A 23,324-nucleotide genomic window follows, 5' to 3' on the forward strand; every position below is an offset into this window, starting at 1 on the left:
AGGGTTTCATAAGGACGGACAGACAGACTGACCGACGTGGGGCCAGGCCCTGCAGCTGTCACTGCGGCCTTCTGGACATGGCCTGGAGCACAGGGGTGAGGAGGCGGGCTTGGTGGTCAGGAGGATGTGGATTTGGGTCAGCTCTGCCCCACCAGAGGAGTGTGAAGCAGGACAAGTCACTTCACCTCTCTGAGCCTTGTTGTCCACGTGGGGACACAGCAAATAGCCACTGTGTAGCAGTGTTTGAGGATGTGGTGAGACCAAGACCGTGCCTGGCCCACAGGACTGCTTGACAAAGACCGCCTCTCACCTGTGATGTCCCTCTACCCTGTGAGGACTGCTGGGCAGGATTTACCTCTCCTTTGGCCATTTTATGAGCATGGGGACTGAGGAGACAGGAGGCTTGGGCACTGGAGGAGTGTGTGTTTGTGTGTGTGTGTGTGCATGCACACATGTGTGAGGTGTGCATATGTGTGAGAGGTATGCGAATGCATGCATGTGTGTGAATGCACACGTGTGTAATTACGTGTTCCACATGTGTGGGAGAGTGTGTGAGTGTGTGTATGCACACAGGAATGCGTGTGCGCACGTGTGTGAGATTAAGTATGTGTGAAAGTGTGTAGTGTGTGTCCACGTGAGTGTGTATGACAACTGTGTGAGCGTGCGAGTGTGTGCCTGTCTGTGCCCACAGGCCCCTGCGTGCTGGTGGAGTGGCTACTCTGAAGGACAAACCTCCTCTCTGGGACATCCTATCCCTGGATTTCTCCCTGCCCCCTCAGACGTGGACTCATCACGATGCCCTCCACCTCTGGCAGCACCATGGCCTGAGCGCCCGGTTCACAGAGTCCCTGTTTGCCCCGAGCCCCTGTGCCTGGCACAGAGGAAGCGCCATGGAGTAGGTGCAGTGGCTGAATTCCCGGGCGGGAGGCCTGACTCCCAGGGCAGATGTGCTCGCCACAGGAAGCCAAACCCCGGGCCAGGGATCCACTTCATTGTCACCAGTGCACAGCAGGGCCTGAGGCCGTGTGGGTGCAACACCCTCAGACCCCACCAGGCGGAGCCACATGCCTATCTCCAGGCAAGGCCCATTCTCAGGCTTCTGGTTCCAAGAAGCCCTATTTCAGACCAAATCTGTCCCAGGTCTCCTCAGCAGCTCCGCCTGAGAAGAGGGGCTGGCCTCAGGCTCCCGGGCTAGCTCTGGACCAGATGATGAGTGCGGCTGCTCAGAGCACAGGGCTGGGACCCCCGGCCCCACATCCATCCTGCTCTTCCTTCTAGGTGGCCCTGCCCCTGGGCCAAGGTGATCTGAGGAGCCACAGAGCAGCCTTACCAGGCTAGCGGTGGGGGTGGGGGCTGGTCCCTGCCCAGAACTGTCTCCAGCTCCCACAGGCCCTGAGCACATCCACTGGGAGGGAGGCCGAGCTGAGGCCACACTCACCTTTCCAGCCCTGAAGACATCTCTTCACTAAACTCTGAGCTCTCACTACTGCCTGGAAAAGGAACACAGATCAATGAGCGTGGTGGGCGGCCTCGCAGAAGAGGGGCCAACCCCAGAGAGGCCTATTCTCCTGGGTCACGGGGCCCAGGCCCCTGAGCTCCACAGAAGTGACAGAGAAACAGCTTCCTGACCCTGTGGGTATCCGTGTGACTCGGGTTTCTGCTGCTGCTATTTCTGACTCTGCCCTAAGTCAGTCGAAAGAACCATCCTGTCCCACTGTTCCCATGTGGGTCCTCCACTTGCTTCCCACTGTTCCCCTGAAGGCTGCAGCTGCCTGTCCACCGGCCCACTGGGGTCTGGGTCCTTAGGCCTCTGTCTTGGCCTGGTCTGGCTCCACCACTGTCTCCCTTCTGGCCCAAGTGAAACCAGTGCTTAACAGGCCTCACCTGGTGAGGACAGAAGCCAAATGAGCACTTCTTCTCCCAAGGGTCAGGGCTTGACTGGACACTGGTCACAGAGCAGCTGCCTCACATTAGGCAGAAGCCTCGAGGGAGGGCCTCTTCACTCCCCTGGCCAGTGTACACACAGAGAGGGGCTCAACCCTCCCCAGGGCCTGCCCCTCGGGGGCTGACTGGGATGCCCTCCTTCTCAGGGGCTCTCCAAGGCCTGGCTCTGGCCACAAGGACAGCAGAGAGATTTCCTCCTGTCACTTCACGCTGTCTTTGTATTCTCCCTCAGACCTCAGAGGCACCTCGGGCCAGTGCTCTTTGCCTGGGCCGCCTGCTGGCACCAAGGCTGAGCAGTGGGAAGGGGGAAGGAGGAGGCCTTAGGCCCCTGGGAGTTACAGGGTGCAGAGGACCAGTTCAGCCCCAAACCAGCCACATGAACACATGGCAACCTGCTCCTGGGCCCTCAGCTCCAAACAGAAAAACATCTGTGCTTCCCGAGTAGAGGAGCCGAGAACCAAGCCGCCTGGTGATCGCCCGCCTGGACACCAGACAGCACTGCGTCTGACTCAGTTTTCTGTCTCAGGAATCGCAAGGCCTGGGCTCAGGCACAGCTCACAAAGTTTCCTGGATGTAGAACAGCTCCTCCGCTGCCCAGCTGAATGCTCCTGGGCCGGCATTTCTCAGACTGGTTCCAGAAGCCCATCCCACAGGACGCTCCAAGGAGAAAGGTTCCCTGACCAGACACTGTGGGAACCCGTGGACTCCACTGCCCTCTTGGAGACCCGTAATGCCCATCGGTACACTGACGTCTCTGAGAAGAGACCTGCTTACCTGGCTTAACCCAGCCTTTCCCCAACACGCTGCCCCCAAACTCTTCTCCCGAGGCACACCAGGAACCACGGGCCGCACTGTCCTGAGCTGTCGCACACCGCTGACTGGGTCCAAATAGGATAACCGCCTCCCAGGACAGAAGGCAGACATGGACCTTGCTTGTCACAGACTCTCTGGGAGTGGGAGACAGCTGCCCCCTGGAGTGACACTGCCTCAGAGACTGGCCTCATTTCACAGGGACGTGGGACATGAGATTCCTGCCCATTTTTCCTGTCCCTACCACCTACTTCCTTCCAGTTCTCATGGGCCCTCCACCCCAAAGTCCTCACCAGATCAAACACCCAGCCTGGCAATTGTCTAAACCACCACCAGCCCCGAGAGGGCTCCCTGTTAAGGCAAGCAGACAGACACACAGACACACAAACTACAGACGCACAGGCTTGTTGAAAGGGCACAGCCAGCACAGAGTATACCTGTCTGATAGCAGTAACAACAGGGGACCTGGGCACTGCAGGGGGATGGACCTGTGAGCAGAGCTCAATGCGTCGTCAGCTCTGACTTCAACCTCTGCCCATCCCAGCCACAGCAGCTCAGTTTCTGTCCTTTCCATTGACATAAGCACCATTTCTGGCTGAAACTCAGACATGCAATTTCATCCTTGAAGATCAAGTTTCCATCCTCCCTAATTCTGGCCTCTCAGTGTGAAGATAAGCACAGAAGTGAGGACCCGGTGGCCCACCCAGCTGCTGTCCCCGGGCAGCTTCCCCTGCTCTTGCACACTGGGACTTGTGGCTCCCCCAGGGACAGAAGCCCCATGGGGGCAGCAGCCAGGCTTTGGCAGTGGCTGACAATGACAGCAGGTCTCAGGCACCTGTCTGGCTGCTCCCTCCACCTGCCTGCCACACTCAAGGCTACCAGCAGGATGAGGACAAACCCAGGGCACTTCGTGAAGCCCTGGAGGCCAGGAGCAAAGGCCTCCCTGGCTCTAGTGACTCTTGCAGGGAGCCCTTTCTGCAGGGGACGAGGGGCCACCGGGCACTGCACAGTGACAGAGACAGACATGGAGCACACGCCAGGCTGTGGCCCGCCCGCTGTCATGTGCAGGCTGAGACGCTTACCTAGGGAGAGTCCATTGGTGACGGCAGAGGAGGAGGTGAGGGCGAGGCCCCTGCGGGGGCTGCGGGACTCTAGGACACTGTCGTCCAGCAGGTGCCTCGCTTTCTCCGATGGGAATGTCGCACTTTTACTCTCAACTACACTCAACTGACACATCATACTGGAAGACGGAAAGGAAGAGAGAAAGCAAAGCTCCTTATCTATGGAGTGACCATGGTTACACCTGCCCTGGGGGCTTGAGCAGATGGCACAGCTGCAGGAAAAAGGCCTCCACTCAGAATCATGCTACAAGTCCAGGCGATGCCCTGTCTCACAGTGTCACCTGGGCAAGTCACATCCTTTCTCTGAGCCTCAGTTTCTCCATCTGCCAAATGGAGACTAATAATACTTGCCCTGCCTGTCTCCAAGGATGATTATGAGGCTCTAGTGAGCAGATGGTGCTTGTGAGCAATGGGGCCACATAAGTGGAGGGGCACTGTGACCCTGCGATCAGCACATCTGGTGCTGGTGTCACAAGCCCCTGGTCCAAATCCTGGCTCCAACCTCACTACATCGCAAGGTACTTCACCCCGTTGAACCTCACTGGACTCATTCTTACAATGCAGACGTGTAACACAGCACCTACCTTGGAGGCCTGGAGGGGCTCAAGGAGACACAGTCGGCCCTCCACATCCGTGGTTCCGCATCCGCGGATTCAACCCAACCACGGATTCAACCAACCGCTAATGGGAAGGCCTCTGATGGTTGCATCTGTACTGAGCATGTACAGACTTTTTTTCTTGTCATTATCCCTAAACAATACAGTATAACAACTATTTACATTGTATTAGGTATTATAAGTAATCTAGAGATGATTTAAAGTATATGGGAGAATGTGTGTAGGTTATATGCAAATACTGCCCCATTTTATATAAGGGACTTGCACATCTGCAGATTTCGGGGGGGTGTGGGGGGGTGGTCCTGGAACCAATCCTTGCCAGTTACCAGGGACAACTGTAATGCTCGACAGGAATGTAGGTTGAGGTTGAGGCTGGCTGAGGTTTATGTCTTAGTGAAGGAAGGAAGGAAGGAAGAGAGGGAGGGAGGAAGGGGAGGAGGAAGATGGGAAGAAGGAAGGAAGGAAGAGATGAAGGAACAGAGGGAGGCAGGGAGGAAGGGATGGAGCCAACTCTTAGGAGCCTGTGCCAACACCCTGGGGACACGAGCATGACTGCCCCCAGTGATGCCAGGACCACGCATCCCCCTGGCTGTCAGCCCCAGAGGGCTGGGTGAACCAGCGGCGGGTTCACACTCCACAGGCTTTCCGCAGCAACTGGCAGGCAGAGACTCTGAGCCCCACCACTAGCAGGAGCCACGAGACACCTAGTGCTGCCCTGGATGACAGTCATGGTGTCTACTGGACTCTGGGATTTTCCATAAAGGAGGCACTAATTGAACCTGGGAGCAAGCTTTCTGGAATCCCACTATTGCTTCCCTGTCCTTGCCTGCATGCTTCCTCCATCGGCTACTGAGCCAGCAAGATCATCACCAGTACACAGGCTGTGCTGCCGCAGCCACCCCCAGCTCTTCCAGCCTGAGGGAAGGACACCAGCCAGGATACCAGGGCGCTTGGCAGCACCTCCCAGATGGGGTTGGGGAGGGCCCCGGTGGGCAAACATTCCCAGGATCCCTTTAGCCCCTACCCCATGCTCAGCCGAGTCCGGGGGGCTCACTCACTCACTTGTTGCCCAGGCTGTGGCTCTTCCTGTGTCTTGGGACTGGGGGTGTGGGGAGGCTGCCAGCAACAGAAGCATCAGGACAGGTGGGCCTCCGGCTGAACCTCGCAGAACTGGAGCCGGTGGAGGGGCCTGCGAACAGAGCAGAAAGAGAGCGATGGTGGGGGCTGCAGAAGCTTGGAGGAGGAGAGGCAGGCTTGGGGTAAGGTACCCCGCCTGGCTGTCACAGGTGGGCAAGGGTCATTCAAGCCCCACAGCTTTCTGCTCATGAGACACTGGTCCCTCCCTTCCAGTACAATCAGTGTCCAGGTCTGACAACCAACGGTCAGGATGGCCAGTGTCCAGCTGTGCATGGCGTCCCCTGGCTAATGCAGAGGAGAGTGCCATGAGGGATGTGGGGGATGCACATGGGGATCAACAGCCTGGCCCCATTTCCCCATGGAACAACTTATCCAAAGTCACCCAGCTGGGTGACAGAATTGAGACTTAACAGCGTGTCTTCTGAGTCCCCCCGTGTCCTTCTATAGCCACTCTGCTTTCTAGCCCCTCATTCAAAACAAAGGGATGGAAAGCTTCCTGGGGAGGCAGCAGATTGAGCGAGAGCACAGCTAGGCAGGCAGGGGCTCAGACCTCAGGCCTGTCAGCTCCTGCCTGGGTGACCTTGGACGGGTTACGTAACTTATTCCCTGAGGCTCAGTTTCCTTGCAGGTGGCTGAGAGGAGTACTGAGGTGGTGTCTGTAGAGCCCCACAGTTAGCACTCATACTTGTTTTATTACGAGAATTATCACCATGTCCTCCTCAGCCTCAATCATGGGGCCAACAGGAGGTCACCAGAGCCAGGGGCTTGGGCCACAAACGCCACTGAGCACTATATGCAGACAGCGAGGCAGAGTCCTTTGTGGCCATGTCCACAGCTATGTTTTGAGGGGGTGGGACCCCGACCACTGTTGTACTCTTTAGTTTCTGTGGCTTGGGAAGGGAGGTCTTTAAGGGAGGTGACCCCAGATGCTAGTGTAGCTTTTGTTACCTGGGCCAGACACCGGAAGTGAGGACCAGGGCTTCCACAAAGGGGCCCAGCCACTTCCTACAGAGCACGTCGAATACACAGTGAATCAAGGGGCTGCTGCCTGGCCATGCTGGGGAACTTTTCTGGAGGACCTGTGAGGTCCAAGGTCCATCCAGGGCTCCACATCCTCCATCACAAGATACCGTAGATCCACAAGTGACCTAGGTTCCCGTGTCCTCCAGCATGTTTGGATCATGCTTAGTGTCCAAAATAATGGCCCCCCTCCCCAGCCTGTCCACTGCGGAAAGTCCACCTCCCTTCTGGAACTTTGGGAGGTACAGAGGGCTCCCTCTTTGGCTCCTGGTTTTGATTTGATTTTAACTCGACAGACATGCTGATGACTCTTCGATCTTTACTGTAGTCCTTGTATCTGAGCCCAAGACCTATATACCCACCTGTTGGCACGATATCTCTGTCTGAACTTTTCTAAGGTACCCAAGTTCAGCTCAGCCAAGGTTGAACCTGGAACCTCCTCTTGGATTTCCAGCCTTGGCTGGAAGCACTGCTGGTCACTCAGTTCCCTGGCCTGGAATGTGGGCTTGTCTTGGCTTCTCCTAGACTATGATTTGCCTTTTCTCTTCTCACTTGCCATACACAGTCACCAAAGCCCCTAGATTTTTGCACACCCTCTCCCTGCCCATCTCTCTTGTCAGTGATTGGTCTGGGTCCCCACCCTTTATCTTCTTCCTGTCTTCAGTCTGATCCTCTCAAATCCAACCCATATACAGCTTCATGAGTGTTTGAAAAATGAAAAGTTGGCCACGTCATTCCTTGCTTGAAACTGTCAATGGCATGGTATTCAAACCCTGCCGGACTCAGTCATTTAAGCTGATCTTAAAATACTGAGGGAAGAACAAAGGGACAAAACAGCCAAGACAATTCTTAAGAAGAATAGTATAGGACTTGCCCTACTAGATATCAGAACAAAACACAAAACAACAGTAATTCACACAGCTCGGTGTTGGGGCATGGATGGAGAAACAGGTCAGTCAATCAGAAGTGAGAGCCGAGACTTGCTTCACGGTGGCGGTGGTATTACAAGTGAGAGGGGAAGGGAGAGTCTTTTCAGTATATACAGCTAGAACATTTGGGTTCCATGCGGAAAAAGATGAAATTAGAGTCCTCCTATCTTATATTATACAAGTGGATTAATGCCATACGTGTGAAAAGCAAAAAGGCAAAACTATTGGGAAAGAAATAAGAGACAATCTTTATAACCTCGAGGAGAAGAAAGCAACAAAAAGCACAAACCTTAAAAGGGAAAAAGTGAATAAATGTGATTACATTAAACATTACTGCACAAAAGTAAACAAATAAACAAAAGGCAGCAAAATCAACATTAAAAGGTAAGTCATAGTCTGGGGAGAAGGGATCTGCCACTCACACCATCAACAAAGGATTCATGTTCAGATATATAGAGAACTTCAAATACCAGCAAGAAAGAGACAAACAACACAGAGAAAATGGACAAAGGACACAAAGAGGAAATTCACAAAAGAGGAACCCCAAATGACCAATAACTATAAGGAAAGATGCTTAACCTCACTGACAATAATGGGAATGTAAATTATAGTAAAAACAAGAGACATTTTCACCTCATTAGATTGTAAAAAACTAGTTAGCCTGACAATATCAAGTGTTGGCCAGGATGTGGAGGGACAGGAATGCTAGTTCAGGGCTCAGAGGAGTGTAGAACATTTGGAAAGCAATTAGCCATGCTGGTAAAGGTGAAAATGCTACGCCTTCGTGACCAGTGACTCCAATGCGAGGTCTCTATGCTTGGGAAACTCTTGCACAGATGCACAAGGAGACATATTTACAAGGATATTCAGTGCGGAAACAACCTACGGGCCCCTTGTATGGAAATGGATAAATGAGCTGTGGTCCATTCACTCAACAAATTCTACAGAGCAGGAAAAAATGAAGAAACTGGATCTACAGGTACCAATAGGGATAGGTCATATAAATATACGTAAGTGGAAAGAGAAAGTTGCAAAAGAACGTTTATGTCGATGGCATGATGTTATTTAGGTAAAATTTTAAAAACATACAAAACGTTGTATATACGTTTATGTATAGGTATTGAAGGGGTTCACAGGCTTCCCCAAGACGTGCCACTTTGGCACGTGGAATATTTTGAGCTAAAGGCAATCGAGACCCTGTGGGCTCAAGACAAACTTTACCTCTCCCTTAAAGAATTTAAATTGGGGGCCTTGCCCATAATAAGAGTTATCACCAGAAATAAATCTTTACAATCTATCTGTATGGCAGGGCAAACCTCTAATTGCCGACCATCTTCTCTTCTTATCATCCTGTGAATTGCCCTCCTCTCCTCTGAAGCCTTGGGCCCCTATCCCATTCCTTAGCTCAAGATGGCATATATACCTGGTTTTACCTTTTTGTCTCCAACCCTCTCACATAAGTGTATTCTTGTATGTCTGCAGTTAAATTTGATTTTCTCCTCTTAATCTGTCTCATGTCGATTTAACTTTTAGACCAGGCAGAGGAACCTAGAAGGGTAGAGGAAAATTTCTTCCTCTCCCACAGTATATATGTAGTAAAACACAAAAACCTGCAGAGGAATGACTCAAAACGGTACCAGGACAGCGGTACTTCGCTCAAGAAGAAAAGGAGAGGATGGGTGAGAGGGACTTTTGCTCTCTCTGTGATGTTAATTACTTGAAACATATAAAGCAAATATGGCAAAATGTTACTTCTGTTTAACAGGGATAGTGGGTACAAGGGGTATTCCCTATTATTAGACATTTCATTATTTAAAATGAGAATACTTTAAAACTACTGGACACCTACTCTGCCAGGTGCTGTGCTAGGGGCTGTGCTGGAATCTTCTGTTTGCCCTCCAGATCTGTCCTGTACCTTTCTCCACCCTGTGCAAGGGGCCTAGGTCAGTGGGCTCCCTCCTCTCTGGCTCCTCGTTGGGTCACGCCAATGGGGAGCCCTGGCGGAGGCTGGGGGAAGGGAGGAGAGTGAGGCTCGGGCACCGCTTCCTCCAGCTGTCTCCTGTGGGGTCACTCCTGAGAGGCAGCGGTCTCCTCGAGCCTCTACTCTGGATTTGGTAACTAGTGCTCCATGCACTCCTACAGGCCTAGGGGCCGCTACAGCACCCCACTGTTTCTAGCCCTGGGGTGCTGCCCCGTCCCTTGGGGTTCCCCTGCACCCTATCCACGTCTTCGTAAACAGCCCCATTCTGAAACTCTCCTCCAATCACCCCATTTGAGTGTGCCACCTGCGTCCTGAGGCAGCCCCGCAGTGCCTTCACATATAACCCATACAACACCCCTCGGCGGAGGTCTCCATTATTAGCCTTAATTCACAAGTGGGGAAGCAGACGCTCAGGAAGTTAAGCATCGAGGACAGGGAGCTGGTTGGCAAGGGAACCAGGTTCAAGTGTAGGCCTGTGAATCCACGGGGTGAACACCTGGGACCACCTGCACCAGCACCTTCTCCAGCAATCTCCCCTCCCATGAACGGGGTCACCAACGCGGCTTGCCCCTGGTCCTGGCTAGGGGTAGACACCTTCCCCAGGATTTTTGACTTGAGCCTAGAACATGTTTGAAGACAATCTCTTTTTGGTGAACAAGAAATGAAACCTAGACACTGTCGATGGCCATGTTCCCCTTCCTGTGGAGAAGGAAGCTGGTGTGTGGTGAGACAGGCTCACAGAGTGAGACAAAAGCAGGGCGGAAGGGAGTCCTGTTCCAGTTGTTCCTGAAGCCCAGGGCCTTTCTGTCCTTCCCTGGCCTGGCTGCTCAGCCTTCCCCGGATTCAATGAGCCAATCGTTTCCCTTTTGGTTGAGGCCAGCCAGAGGCTGTCCCTGTTTGAAGCCCAAGGAACCCTAACAAGGAAGCCTCACACCACCACACCGCCTCTCAGGACAGCTGGCCCGGGGGCAGGAGAGAGAGGAGGCCGTCCGAGGTCTCAACATGACGTCTCAAGAACAGGGCTCTGACAGACCAATCCATAATGACGAAGTCAGAGAGCCACGGCCGGGACTGCACCACGGAGAGGGGTCTTGGAAGGCCTCTGAGGACCGTGTGGAGGTACTGAAATTGTGAGCTTTGTGTGTGTGCATTTTCCTGGCGAGGGGCTCCATGCTGTCATCAGCTTCTTTGAAGCTGTGATTCTTAGCCACAGAATACATCAGAATCATCTGGAGAGTGTGTGAGAAATGGAGTTTCCTGGGCCCATCCCTGGAGGTTCTCATTTTCTTGGCCTCAGGAGGGTCTGGGCATTGCTTTCCAGGTGCTTCTGACATGTACCCCGGTGAACTTCTGCTCAAAGCACTGGAACGAGAGAGGCTCTGTCCTGGAGGAAACGTCTCGTGCAGTTGCTCCAGAGGGGAAGAGGAAGAACGGAAGCCATCCTGCCTTGTTTGTGTTTTGCACATATTGCTCAATAAATGAGTCCATGCAGAGGAGTGACGAGGCCTTGTTTATCAGTGGCGTGGACGCGGGATCACAGTCTCCCTGCCTGAGTCACTCTGGCTCCCACTCTGGGTTCAGAAAGTATTTTGTAAAGGTCAACTCACATCGCTCCTCCCCCTGTGGTCTGAACTGGAACTTGACTCCTTGGTGTTGTCGTAGTAATAATAACGGTGATAGTTATGGTTGGATGGTGCGCACTGGCACTGTGCTGTGTGCACGTGCTGCAATCCGTGAGGTGGGTACTCTTAGCAGCCCCGTGTTACAGGCAAGAAAGCCAGGGTTTCTATATCTAATATATGCGGCACTTGAACCCAGGGTCCACCCTCTCCTGGTCGGGGTGGGGGGTTGGGGGGGTGGAGGGATGTGGTGGGTGAGGGTCTCTGGCAGTTCAAAGGTCAGGCATTAGTGAAGACCTGAGAAAGAAGGGACACAGTGACACATCTGAGGTGATCTGACAACCAAGAGGCACTTCCTCCAGGAAATATGTGATGGATAAGGTCCAACTGCTACTCTTGAGGGAGGGGCAGGAAGGGGACTAATGTCTGTCGAGCACCACCTGAGTGCCAGGCTCGTACGAACACCTGAACGCCCTGTTTCATTGACTTCTATGCAGGTGGCACTTTGTTGCCACTTAAAGACATGCTTGGATGCACACCAGGTCATGGAGGGGTGCTGAGTTTGTGCCCACTCCGAGGCTCTTCTGGTAATTTCCTCGGCCCTCCTGCTCACTCCTGATTGAGTCCCTTTCCCACTGTCTCCGTGTGGTTCCTGCATCCTGGCTTTGATCCCCATGTTCAGGCTCTCCCGAGCCTCTGGACTCGCCTGTGGTCTCTTTTCCTCTCAGCTCTCAACTCTCCCTCCAGGAGGAAGCCCAGATACGCCCCCTTTTCTTGCTGCTTTGGATGGCCTTGGGAGGCATGCCTGGCCTCAGATGCCCCTCAGCCCAGCTGAGGGAAGGGTGAGGGGGCCCAGGCAGAGAGGCTGTGATCTCCCTGGGCCCACTGTCAAAGCCGATGCTGCTCTGGGTGCCCTGGGTCTCAGCCACGCCCAGCCCCTGCATTGCTGACCAACAGCCTGGGCCTGACGCTGAAGCAGAAGAATTTCCATTCAGCTGGGACCGAGGGAGGGGGTGGCCTCTCTGCCAGTAAGTAACTCTCTGCTACTGAAAGGCCTGACGCTCCTGCCCCACCAAGCCTGGCGTGGCTGCCACGTGACAGCACCAAGGACACGTGTCTTCTGGGACCGTTCCTGAGCTGGGCGGCTGGCGTTTGTTTCTCCACGTCCTGGGGGCAGGGGCAGGGGCAGGGGCAGGGTCAGAGGCAAGGCTGGGGGCAGTGATAACGAGCTGGGGCTCTGGTCTTGCTTAGCAGTGTGGTCCCCACTGCCCGGCCCGATATGGCACGAACAGCTGGAAAAACTGACCATGTGGCTTGACTATCTCAGAGGATTGCTCTATTTTTCCTCAGCATAATTTTTCCATGAATAATCTTTAAAGCTCTTTAAGTGGCTGTTTCTTTAGCAGTTTTATTGGAACATATGAGAACTGACAGTCTCTGTGGGGAACGAGATATGATGTTGAAAATAATCTGGTTTTCATTACATTTCTCTTAAGAAACCAACATGCTGCCCAACAGACCACTCATTGACTGGAAGAGAAAAGAGCCCAGGGCCTTCTAACAGCGGCTTGGGAGTGGACAGGAGGAAGGATGGGGAACCGCAAAGGCAAGGCGCTCAGGATCCAGGACAGGCAGGCCTGGCTCCACTGGCATCTGCCATGCAGGCTGAGTGACCTCAGGCAAGTCACCTCACACCTTTGAGCCTGAATTCTCCATCTACAAAACATGAACAGTGGTCCGACCTGGTGGCCGCCCTGTGAGGAGGAAATGATACAGCTGCCCTCCCTCCTTCCTGCCTCAAATGTTTCCTGAGCCTGCACCAGCCCCCGGGCCAGGTCTTGGACAGCCCCACTGAATCAGAGAGCTGATGTCCTGCCTTCATGAAGTTTGCAGTCAAGTAGGGGAGAAAGACAAGTAACCAGATAATTACACCTGGGAGAGACACACGCCTTAATAGGAGAAAAATAATAGTACATATGGTAATAGCAATAGCTACACCAAAAATATGACCACCACAACAATAATGATGGTGGTAATGATAATGGCTCATGTTCATCAACCATCTACAAGGTGCCAGAAACTGCTAAACCCTTTGTACACAGGATCTTATGTAAGCCTCGCAGGCACCTCTGTCATCTCAGTGTTACAATGTGGAACCTGAGGTCAGAAGGGCTAAGGAGCTTGCCCAGGCGAGCTGCTGGTGGAGCCATGAGTAGTGCATCTGAGAACATGGGAAAGTCAGAGAGGACCTGGAGGGTCTGACATCTAGGCTGCCACAAGAGTTCCAGCAGAGGCAGCAGCGTATGCAGGAGCAGCACGTGCAAAGACCCTGAAATGACAGACAGCAGAACCTTCTCCAGAGAAACTGCAGAGAGCCAGGCTGGCTGCAGAGCCGAGGGTGGGGAACGTGTATGTGTGTGGGGGGGGCCCAGCTGGAGCCGAGGGGCTTGTAAGGAGCCTGGAGTTTACTGAGGGGAAGGCGTGGAGATTTTTAGGAGGGGCGGTGCTATGCTCAGATTTGCCCCCTAGAAAGCTCACTCTGGGGAAAGCATGTGGATGTGGCCAAGACCACAGGCTGGGAAGGAGAAATGTGGACGAGAGGTGTCTAGGAGGTGGACCAGCGGTGGTGTGGCAGGAGGGGACTTAGGGTAAGCCTCAGTGGGGGCCGGTGCTATTCACTGAGCGAGTAGGCTTGGGGGTGCCGATGAGAAGTCCGGTTTGGGACTGATGTCTGGAGGCCGTTGGATAGACGGGAGCATGCTCAGGACATAGATGGCGGCTGGGGACAGATGTGTAGCACTTGTCAGCACAGGGGATGTGGAGCCCCAGGAGTGGGTGACATTATCCAGGGCTGTGAGCTCAGTGAGAAGAAGGGAGGCCTGGGACAGAATGTGGGGGAACCAGTGTCTGCAGGACGAGAAAAGAGGAATGCTGAAAAGAACTGGGTAAAACCAGGGTCAACAGAATAACAGAAAACTATCATTTTAGATGCACGAGGAAAGTGATCTCCATTTGCAATCTAAAGGAAAGTGTCCCAGAAGTGATGTACTATTCTCCTGACCCCAGCAGCCCCTGGTCTCAGCTGTCACCTCTTTCCTGTCAGAGGTGGCCTTGTGCAGGCAGCACCCATCTTTGGGGCTGGAACACCCAGCAACGGTCCCCTCTCCTCTGGTCTGGGTGTCTACAGAGAGCAAACTGGAGGGGCTTAGTCTGCCACCTTAGTCAGCCAGCTGGTGCCAGAACATTGCCAGGAGACGGTGTCCTCTTCTGTCCGCCCACATGGCCCACAGGAGACAAGCCTGAAATGCCCCCAAAACGACCTTCTGTTCATCCTACATGAAGAGAGAAAAATGGAAGGAAAGAATTGCTAGTCTCCTCCTATCTTCAGGGTAAACTTGGACAACAGTGAGGGCTTTCCTTGAGATGCAGGGCCCTGTGCTTTCCAGAGTCCTCACAAAGAGGGCCGTAAGCCCCCTCCTCCTGGGGCAAGGCCTCCGGCACCTGCTCTCTACCAGCCTGCATCTTGCCTTCACAGTGCCCGTCCGTTTGTAACTAAGGAATTGTGTGGGATTTCCGGTTGACTGTCCATCTCCCCACCAGACACTAGCTCTGGGAGGCAGGGGCTGTGTTCCCAGTGCAGGGCTGGGCGAGCAGTTGGAGCGCCAGCCAAGTGTGCCGAACGGCCAGGTGTGGTGCTCCTGGCTGCAGAGAAGCCGGCTCTGCCGAGGAGGACACACGGCTGGGATGGGAAGCCTTGTTCCCACGGGTTTCCAGCAGCATCTGAGCAGCGCAGCTCTGTGTCAGAAATGCCCGAATTAAGCAGTCTGGCAGCCCTGCTTCTGCTAATGGGGGTGCTTTCCAAGTCTCGCGCATCGGAAATTAATGGGAGGCAGCTGTGGCAGAGGGCGACCACTCAACTCAGAGTCACAAGATTTGTGTTCCAGTCCAGCCTCTGTGGGGCCGAACTGCGAGCTCCCGGTCCAGTCTCCTCAGCCTGCTGAGCCTCAAGGTCCTCAGTGGAGAAGGAAACGACCACTGCTGTGACCTGGGGCTCTAGAGAGCATCGGTGCATAGGGTGTACTTTCACCCGATTTGAAGGGGTTCCATGTCTCTCGGCTTCCTTCCTGTGCACACTGAGAGCCTGTTCCCAGACTGGGGACTCAGGCCCTCGCTGGGTCTGCCAGATCCGTGCAGCCCTCCAGGAGGCGGGGGCCCCTCGGCACAGACAGTCTGTTTGTGTTGAAACCCTTCTCTGGCCAGGTTTCATGGTCGAGCCTGGGAGCCGGTCCCTTTTACGTTCACACACATTCTTTGCTTCCCATACATGCAGCTCTCAGGGTCCTCACTGGGAGCCAAGATCTATCTCACACATCACTCAGAATGCCCTGGTTCGCTCCTTTCTGAAAAATGGCATCTGATCACTCTTCAACTGTGGTGAGGCCCTGATGTTTTCTTCTCGGAATCAGAAGGCCCGGAGTCCCAGGCCACAGGGAGCAAGGAATGCCAGGGAAGCCACTGGTGCCACGGGAGGAGCTCGGCCACAGTAGGGCAGCAGGTTTGAGTCTTGGCTCCTCTGCTAGACCTTGACGTAATGGGCTACTAAGAAGGGAGACTTCCAGAACAAAGCAGATGTGAACTTCCAGAGCGAATGAGCGAAAACTGGCTTCTCAGCCCTTGGGCTCCTCACCTAGGGGCCTCTCACCCATTCTGAGAATATAAAAGGGCAGAGAGAGAAGCATGTGGAGAGAGGGGAGTCCCCACCCCTCGCCCATGGGGTGCTCTCTTCTACTCAACTACAGCGAGGGGGTCTCCGCAGACCACTTGAGAAGCTTGGAATATGTCTCCAGTGGCTGGGAGACCCAGGAGACTCCTAGAGCACTACTCAGGCCTGGAGCCAACATGGCCAAGGGTTATGGCCTTAGGGTTAGCTGAACTTGTGGATCCACTGGGACAAGAATGAGTGTGGCCTCCCATGGACCGAGGTGGCCCCCCGTGAGGAGAGTTGAGGGCTTGAGGGGACCCAAGCAGCAAGAAGCTTACAGTGGGCACAGACTCTGCGGGGCCATGGAAGGGGCTGCAGTGGCTCCCAGAATGGATCTGCATCTGCCCAGGTCAAGGGACCTGTGGGATCTCTGAAAACCTCATGAAAGCACCTGTGAGAGGAAGTGCCAGCATTATCAACTGCCCACGTGCTGCCACCACGTCTTGGCACCCATGCCCCAAGACAGCAGTACCCACCACTAAGACTGTGTCCCTCCCTCCAGTCCTCTGAGGTCAGCAAGGCAAGGGAAGCGGGGACGTGTTTAGGGAGGGAGGAGGGCCAGGCACGCCTGCTCTCCCACACAAGCAGTCAGGCCTGAAGCACCCCAGCTGGGCAAGGGGGGGAGATTCAATGCCAAGTCAGGCTTAGAGGTCTGATTCTCACACGGACCAGCCTTCTAGGGACCAAGTGGGGACAGTGTCTGACTCAAAGTATCTGTAGGAAAGTCACAGATGTGCCAAGGTTGTCATCTGGGGCAAGGTGCGTACTGCCCTGCACAGACGCAAGAGACGATGGGGACAGAGCCCAGAGCGCTCTGGGGTCCTCATGTGCACCCTGCTTCTTCCATGTGTTGGATACAGGAATGACCAGTCCAGACCCCTGGGCTTAGCAATGCATGAGATGAGGCGGGGTGAGCGCCCCAGCACCTTCACCTATAGAAATGGGGATGACATTGGCCCCCACCTCACAGGGTGGGGTGAGGGTCACCAAGAGAACACATGGGAAGAGCTGCCATTACCGTCATTATGACCATTATATCATCACCATCACCTTTGACCCCCTGTTCCCCTACTGCGAACCAGCTGGTGTGGTGGTTTGACGCGTGTCCGCAAACTCTGACGCTGCTCCTGCTCTTGGGACATGCTCTCTGGGGACGCTGCCATGTAAGAGTCTGAGGACCCTGAGGCTGCCACACAGTGAGGATGTCTCAGCCACACGGGAGGCCACATGCCTGTACGTGTTCCTCCCAGCTGCAGTGACAGCCAACAGCCAGCACCCAGCACGTCCAGAGGATTCCAGCCCCTAGCCATCGAGCCCCCCTGAGCCTTTGAGTCTTTCCAGCTGAGGCCCCAGATTTTGTGGAGCAGAGACAAGCCACCTTGGCTGTGCCCTGTCTGAATTCCTGACCCACAGAATCTGTGTGTGTAATAAAATGGTCATTTTATGCCACTAGCTTCTAGGGTGGCTGGTTATGCAGCCATTAACACCTGGCACAGCTGCTGAGAGGCAAGCTGGAGCTGAGGTGAGGCCCCCTGGCTCCCCGTCCAGTGCTCTGTTGTCTGCATCACGCTGTCCCTCCATTCAGACAGCGTCAGAGGCCACCTGTGAGGGCCTGGAGCTAACATCCCTGAGTGGTGAGCGTGGGCCAGGCACTGTGCTCGGGGCTGTTCCGGCACAGCCTCAGCCCCATGAAGTGAGCCTATGTGAAGCATTTATTCCTATTCCCGCTTCACCAACAAAAGACGAGGCTCTGGGCCCGGCCCCATAGCCGAGTGGTTAAAGTTTCACGTGCTCCGCTTCAGTGGCCCAGGTTTGCAGGTTCAGATCCCAAGTGTAACCTACTCCAGTCACTAGCCATGCTGTGGAGGCATCCCACATACAAAGTAGAGGAAGATTGGCACAGCTGTTAGCTCAGGGCTGGTCTTCCTCAGCAAAAAACAAATAAACAAACAAAAATGGAGGCTCAGAGAGAGCAAGCTAATTGCCCAAGCTCCCACAGCTAAGAAGGGCTAGAGCCAGGCTTTGAGCTCGGGTCTGCCTGCCTCCAAAACAGGGCTTTTGCCCACTAGGCAATAAAACAAGGAAGACAAGAAGCCATGTCAGAGAGCAGTCCAGAAGGTACGAGTACAGAAACCCGAGGCCCAGGCTGAGATTTTCCATGGACTTGCTTGGCTGCGAAGAAATCTTCAGAGAAAACCTGTCCGTTGGTTAAGCCACGCGGAGGTGGGGCTAGCAAAATCTGGAAATGTCTTCACCAGTTCCAAGGCACATATAAACATTACTTGCCCTCTCTGGGGGTCAACGTTCTTTATGATTTTTGCTCTCCAGGAAAATATTAGTTCATTTATACAAACTAAACATTACATACGGGGGGAAAATTAAAAACGTGGCATTCCTGGCCTTTTTTCTCCACAGACCAGAAACTGAGAAGGTTTCTCCATTTCCTTTCTCACAGTCTGTCTACTTGTTGGTGCGGAATTGCCGGCTCAGCCACTCCCCGGGGTGGAGAGTGGGGGCAGCTTTCTGTGGGGTGCGGGGCCACTGCAGAGACAAAGGGCACAGCCTCAGCTCGGGACCACTTTGACACTGACCAAGGCCACAGAGGGATCAAGACCGGGGCTACTCCCAGTGCTAGGGTTGGCATCCCCAGCGCCCATGGCAGGCAAGCTGGGTAGAGAAGTGGGCGTAGCCACAAAGAAGGGTCAGGGAGCTCACACGGGCCTCCTTTGGGCTCCTGGATGGCCACATCTTGCCCCTGGTGGCTTTCGCTGCCTGTCTCTGCCACTAAGGCGTAAGCTCCAGGAGGCCAGGTCTTCACCTTGTTCTACTGGGTACTTGGCTCACAGCAGATGCTTGGCATGTAAGTCCTGAGTGAATGAAGGCATCTTGGGGCCCTTCCTTGACAGGTGTGAGGGTGCCTGACTGCTGGAAAGAGAGCCCAGAGCCGCAGCTTACAACCCCTCATGAGGAGTGGAGGGAAGCTGCGTTCCTCCCATTCCTGGGACTGCAAGAGGCACATTCCTGTCCCCGGGTCTGGTGAGGCTCCTGCCACGCAGCCCAGTCTAACTGCCAGACGGAGGAAGACCTCCCTGGAGCTGCCCCTCTGGTCCCGCCCTCCACGGGACCCCTTGGCCGTCCCACGGATGCAGCAGCACCCTCCTCTCTGGCATCCGAGGCTGCGGGTGGGAAGCCAGGACCACTGAGTGGGTCTGGAGCCTTGCAGACACTTCCAGGCCCTTTGGTGATCAATGACAACCTTAACATCCTGCTTCCAGGGCTGGAGCCAGGGCTTTGGAAAATGGGTGGAAAACACTCCTGTGAGCCGGGGCTTGCTCCACTGCGGAAAAACCGCCGGCGTCAGCACTTCTCCGGGAGGCAGTGCGGAGTCAGCAGTCGGCCCACTCCAGAGCCGCCTCCGAGAACCGGGTGCCCACGGGGCCCAGCAAGGAGCTCAGAGGCTGGGGCTGAAGGGACAAAGGCAGGCGATCCTGGGCGCTTATCCAGCTCCAGTGTGCTGGGCTCTGGGAGCTGCAGATGGGGGTCCTTACCGCAGGGGGCTTTCTGTCTGGTGGGGCAGGCAGACAGGGGACAACTGGGCACAGACATCTGTCTAATTTCCAAAGAGGGAAGTGCTAGAAGTACAGAGGGGTGCGAGAGGGTATAAACTAGCTGCAAAAGGCCAGAGAGTCAATATTTTAGGTTTTGCAGGCCACAGGATCTTTGTCCCAACCACTCAACTGTCATTATAGTGTGAAAGCAGCCACAGACAGTAAGTCAACGGATGGGTGTGGCTGTGCTCCCACACAAAAACAGGGGCGGGGCAGAATGGGCCATAGGCTGCCAACCCCTGGTGTGACAGGGGGCCTGACTTGGTGGGGAGGGGTGGGGGGAAGCGGGGGAGGAAAGGCTTCCCTTAGGAAATGATGTTTTGCTAAAACCTGGAGGCTGATTCAGGTTTTTAGATTTATCATCCTAACAAAGTCACACTTGATGAGTGTGTTCTATGTGTCAGGCACTGTGCTGAGCATTTTACAGACGTGATCGCAATAAATTCCCACAACAACCCTACAAGGGAGGTACTACTATGCCTAGTTTACAGATGGAGAAACTGAGGCTTGGTGGGTATGCTGGTGCTCTGTTTGCCCCCTCAGATTCGTTCTTTGGCTGGCTTGCTGCCCTGGGAGGCTGACCCTGCGAGGCATCCCTTGGCTCCCTCACCCTGGGCTTCCAGCTGGGCCTGGCCAATGGGAGGCTCCAGCAGCAGATGGGGCCAGGGGGAGGAGAGAGAGGCCAGGGTATTTCTTCCCCACTCCCTCCTGCTTCACCATCTGTGACCACAGCTCGTGCCAAGCTGACCATCCTGTGACTCAGCAATTGCTGGAGGTAGTAACACTTTTTCTTCCCCATGTCCTTCGGCTGAGAGGTGCTGGGTTCCTCGCCATTCGTTATATGAAATATTTATTCCTATTCCCATTTCACCTTCATTAGATCTCTTCATGTGAGCCGTCTCGGGGCAATTCTGTTCCTGCCAGGATTCTGACTGATGCTGGAGGTTAGTTAACTTGCTGGGTTCTCGTTTCACACAGGTGATAAACAACAGAGCCCGGTGGAGGCAATGGTGGATGACTGGGCCAGGGGCTGGGTCCCAGCTCTCGGGGGCTGGGTCCCAGCTCTCGAGAGCTGGTTCCCATTATAGGAGGTCAAACGGAAATGCAGCTTCTCCTTTCCTGCCCCAGGGTCAGTGAGTGGCCCAGTTCTTGAGTTCCCCCATTAGCAGTGCTAGCTTTCTGAGCCTGGCTCCCGGTTTACAGCCCTCAGGCATAGCAGGGGGAGCTGGTGGTGCTGGGTGCAGACCTGGGCAGGGCCAAGAAGGGGCACTGGGAGATGAATCCTCCAGCACCATCCGGAGGGTAGAAAGAAAGTGTGGCCAAGACTTCTTGGCACCTGGGGAAGGTCAGAGATGTGGTCATCCTGTTAAGGTGTATTAACCAGCTAAGGCTGCAGAGGCCTCTTACTCAAACTAATTTGGAGGAGGTTCAGAAGGGCAGAACACTTTTGTATTTGAGCCCACCCTCTGTTCCAGAATTTTGGCGTTATCTCTTGAAGAAACAGTCTTGAATGGTTAGTGTTGCTTCTGTGGCCCTAAACAATTGCTTTAGAATCCTGCTGCCATTTCCTCCATCCCTCGGATGGAAGCCCTGCCCCGCTTCCCCACATGCACACAGATCAGGAGTAGGAGACTGAGCATTTGAAAGGAACACGGCTGACTGAGGGGGGAAGGTGTTCTAGAACAGGGACAGAGCTGAGAAGGCAGAGAGACGACCAGCACCGGGAGCTTTCCTTCTGTTCACCCTTGCTAGTGGGTCATCTGTCATCATGGAAGGCAGTGGATTTGGGAGGAGATTGCAGAAGATATGTTAATATTGGGCCCAGGGCACCTGTGAAAATCAGGCCAGGGCTCTGTCTCTTGAGATGGGGACAGCCGCACCTCCAAGGCTCTGTGGATTAACCAGTACCTCCCTCTGCCAAGTCACCGTGAGACCCCCCCAGGGGAGTAGGGTGCAGCCCGCAGAGTAGAGCCAGGAGAGGCTGGAAAAGATGAGGGGCCTGGAGAAACCTGGGAGTCAGGGCAGAGCCCTTGCTTGGCGGGGCTGGTGAGAGGTTGCAACACTGCCTCTTGTGGGCTCTGCATCCGTGCCGGGCAGGAGACGTTACTGCTGCGCTGGCCTGGCTCCACACAGTGGAGCCAGTGGCTTGAGTTGGTCAACAGGCTGGGGGTGGCACAACACCAGGCAGCAGCTTCCAACAGCCACCCCTCACCCAACACTCGCTGCATGTCAGACCCTACCCTGGGTACTTTCTGAAGATCATTTCAGGTTTGACTTTCCAACGATCCTGGGATGGAGGTTTATCATCCTTATTTTACAGGTAAGGAAACCGAGGCCCAGAGGGGTGAAGTTGCTTGTCCAAGGCTGCTGTGACCCAAACTCAAACAGGAGAAGGAAGTAGAATCAGACCTCTGCCCCCAGTCCGGTCCCTCCCCGGGCAGCAGCAGAGATCAGCCCTAGTCACTGAGAGTTGGTTGGAATACTGACGAAAATAAGCTGTCACAGTAACAAGGACGAAGCAGCTAATACCACGCCATGCACACTTTCCCAATGCGCCCCGGGGCAGAGCGCTTTACAGGCACGAACTTGCCCAGGCATCACCACAACCCACCAGGTGAGTGCTAGTTTACCTCCACCTTGTGGCTGAAGATCAGAGAGGCAAAGTGACAAAGCTAGGAAACAGCACAGCTTCAGTCTGACTTCAAAGCCTGGGTCCTTAATCACTAGGGGATGCTGTGTGTGTGCATCCCAAATATGCAAATAAAACTGAGGCTCCAGGAAGGTGAATCATCTGTGTCTGGTGGCATCAAACACCCCAGCATCCTATGCACCCCTCCAGGGCATGTCACCCGAGCCTGGGCAGCAGGCCTGATGAAAAGGGTCCAAATGACCCAGAGAAGATCCTGCAGTTTTCTCTACCCTGTGCATGCTCCCAGCTTCGGGCGCTGGTCTTGCCTCTCTTGGGGCTGTTGGGTGCCAGGCTCTTCCGGGGGCCCCGTGTGATCAGGAACCTGGGCAGGCTGGTGCAGGAGGACTGTATGCAGGGACAGCTGAGTCTGCCAACCTGTACACTCGACTATGCCCTTTGGTTCCACAGTCAAGGCCAACCCTGGCAGCCATGTGGGCTCTTGGCGGGTTTGCCCCTTCTCGATGTGGCTACGATACCTGCAAGGTCTTCCTTGGAAGAGACTAGTCTCGGAGAGCTGCTTCCCGGTTCAATTCTGAGCGACAGTCTGAAAACAAAGATTTTCACAAGATCAGACGGGCTCTGGCGTCTCAGAGGGGAAGTGAACATGTGTATGTTTGGAACTGGGAAAGTGGATTGCTGTCAAGGACTATTACAGTCACGGAACCCAGGAATACTTCAAGGTCTGCTTCAGATCACAGCCACTTCCCTCCAAGGTCCTCAGGGGATTTCCATGACCACAAAATAATGGTAAGGAAGGCAGAGTAAAAAGAGTCATCATGGCCCATCGTCCACAGGCACAAATGTGTTCATTCTCAAGGCAACCTAGGCACCAGGAGCACTTATTATTCTGTCTTCCAGATGCGGAAACTGAGGAATAGCGAGCGTAAGCAGCTTCCCCAAATTCACAGGGCTAGCAAGGGGCGGAGCAGGGGCTCAAACCCAGGACTGTTTGACTCCACACTGGGGCTTTTAATCATTACACCACTCTCCCTCTCTGATGCTCCCAGAGAGGCATGAGGCAATGGACACATTAGGAGAATTGGCAACTCAATATTATTATTATTTTTAAAGCACTGATTAAGAACTG

At 54.4% G+C, this 23,324-nt stretch overlaps 1 protein-coding gene and 1 long non-coding RNA gene across 30 annotated transcripts in view; one reads left to right on the top strand and one right to left on the bottom strand.

Annotated features, from left to right (window-relative positions):
* The window catches only part of RALGPS1 (Ral GEF with PH domain and SH3 binding motif 1), a 308,501-nt gene that overhangs the window by 23,993 nt on the left and 261,184 nt on the right, over positions 1-23,324 (bottom strand). For 19 of the 29 annotated variants that reach the window (XM_070518724.1, XM_070518730.1, XM_070518729.1 and 16 more), the window contains 4 exons: positions 22,714-22,781; positions 5,555-5,681; positions 3,837-3,994; positions 1,439-1,490 (listed from right to left, as the gene is read on the bottom strand). In XM_070518724.1, coding sequence (XP_070374825.1) covers positions 1,439-1,490; positions 3,837-3,994; positions 5,555-5,681; positions 22,714-22,781 — 405 coding nt within the window. The remainder of the gene's footprint in view (positions 1-1,438; positions 1,491-3,836; positions 3,995-5,554; positions 5,682-22,713; positions 22,782-23,324) is intronic. The other 10 variants (XM_070518738.1, XM_070518735.1, XM_070518739.1 and 7 more) reach the window with 2 other exon arrangements.
* On the top strand, positions 11,447-22,706 carry LOC139046334 (uncharacterized). The gene is made up of 3 exons (XR_011506217.1): positions 11,447-20,323; positions 20,429-20,492; positions 21,869-22,706. It is a non-coding gene; the product is annotated as an uncharacterized lncRNA (long non-coding RNA).

This window comes from Equus asinus, chromosome 10, assembly GCF_041296235.1.
Source record: "Equus asinus isolate D_3611 breed Donkey chromosome 10, EquAss-T2T_v2, whole genome shotgun sequence".
Lineage (NCBI taxonomy): Eukaryota > Metazoa > Chordata > Mammalia > Perissodactyla > Equidae > Equus > Equus asinus.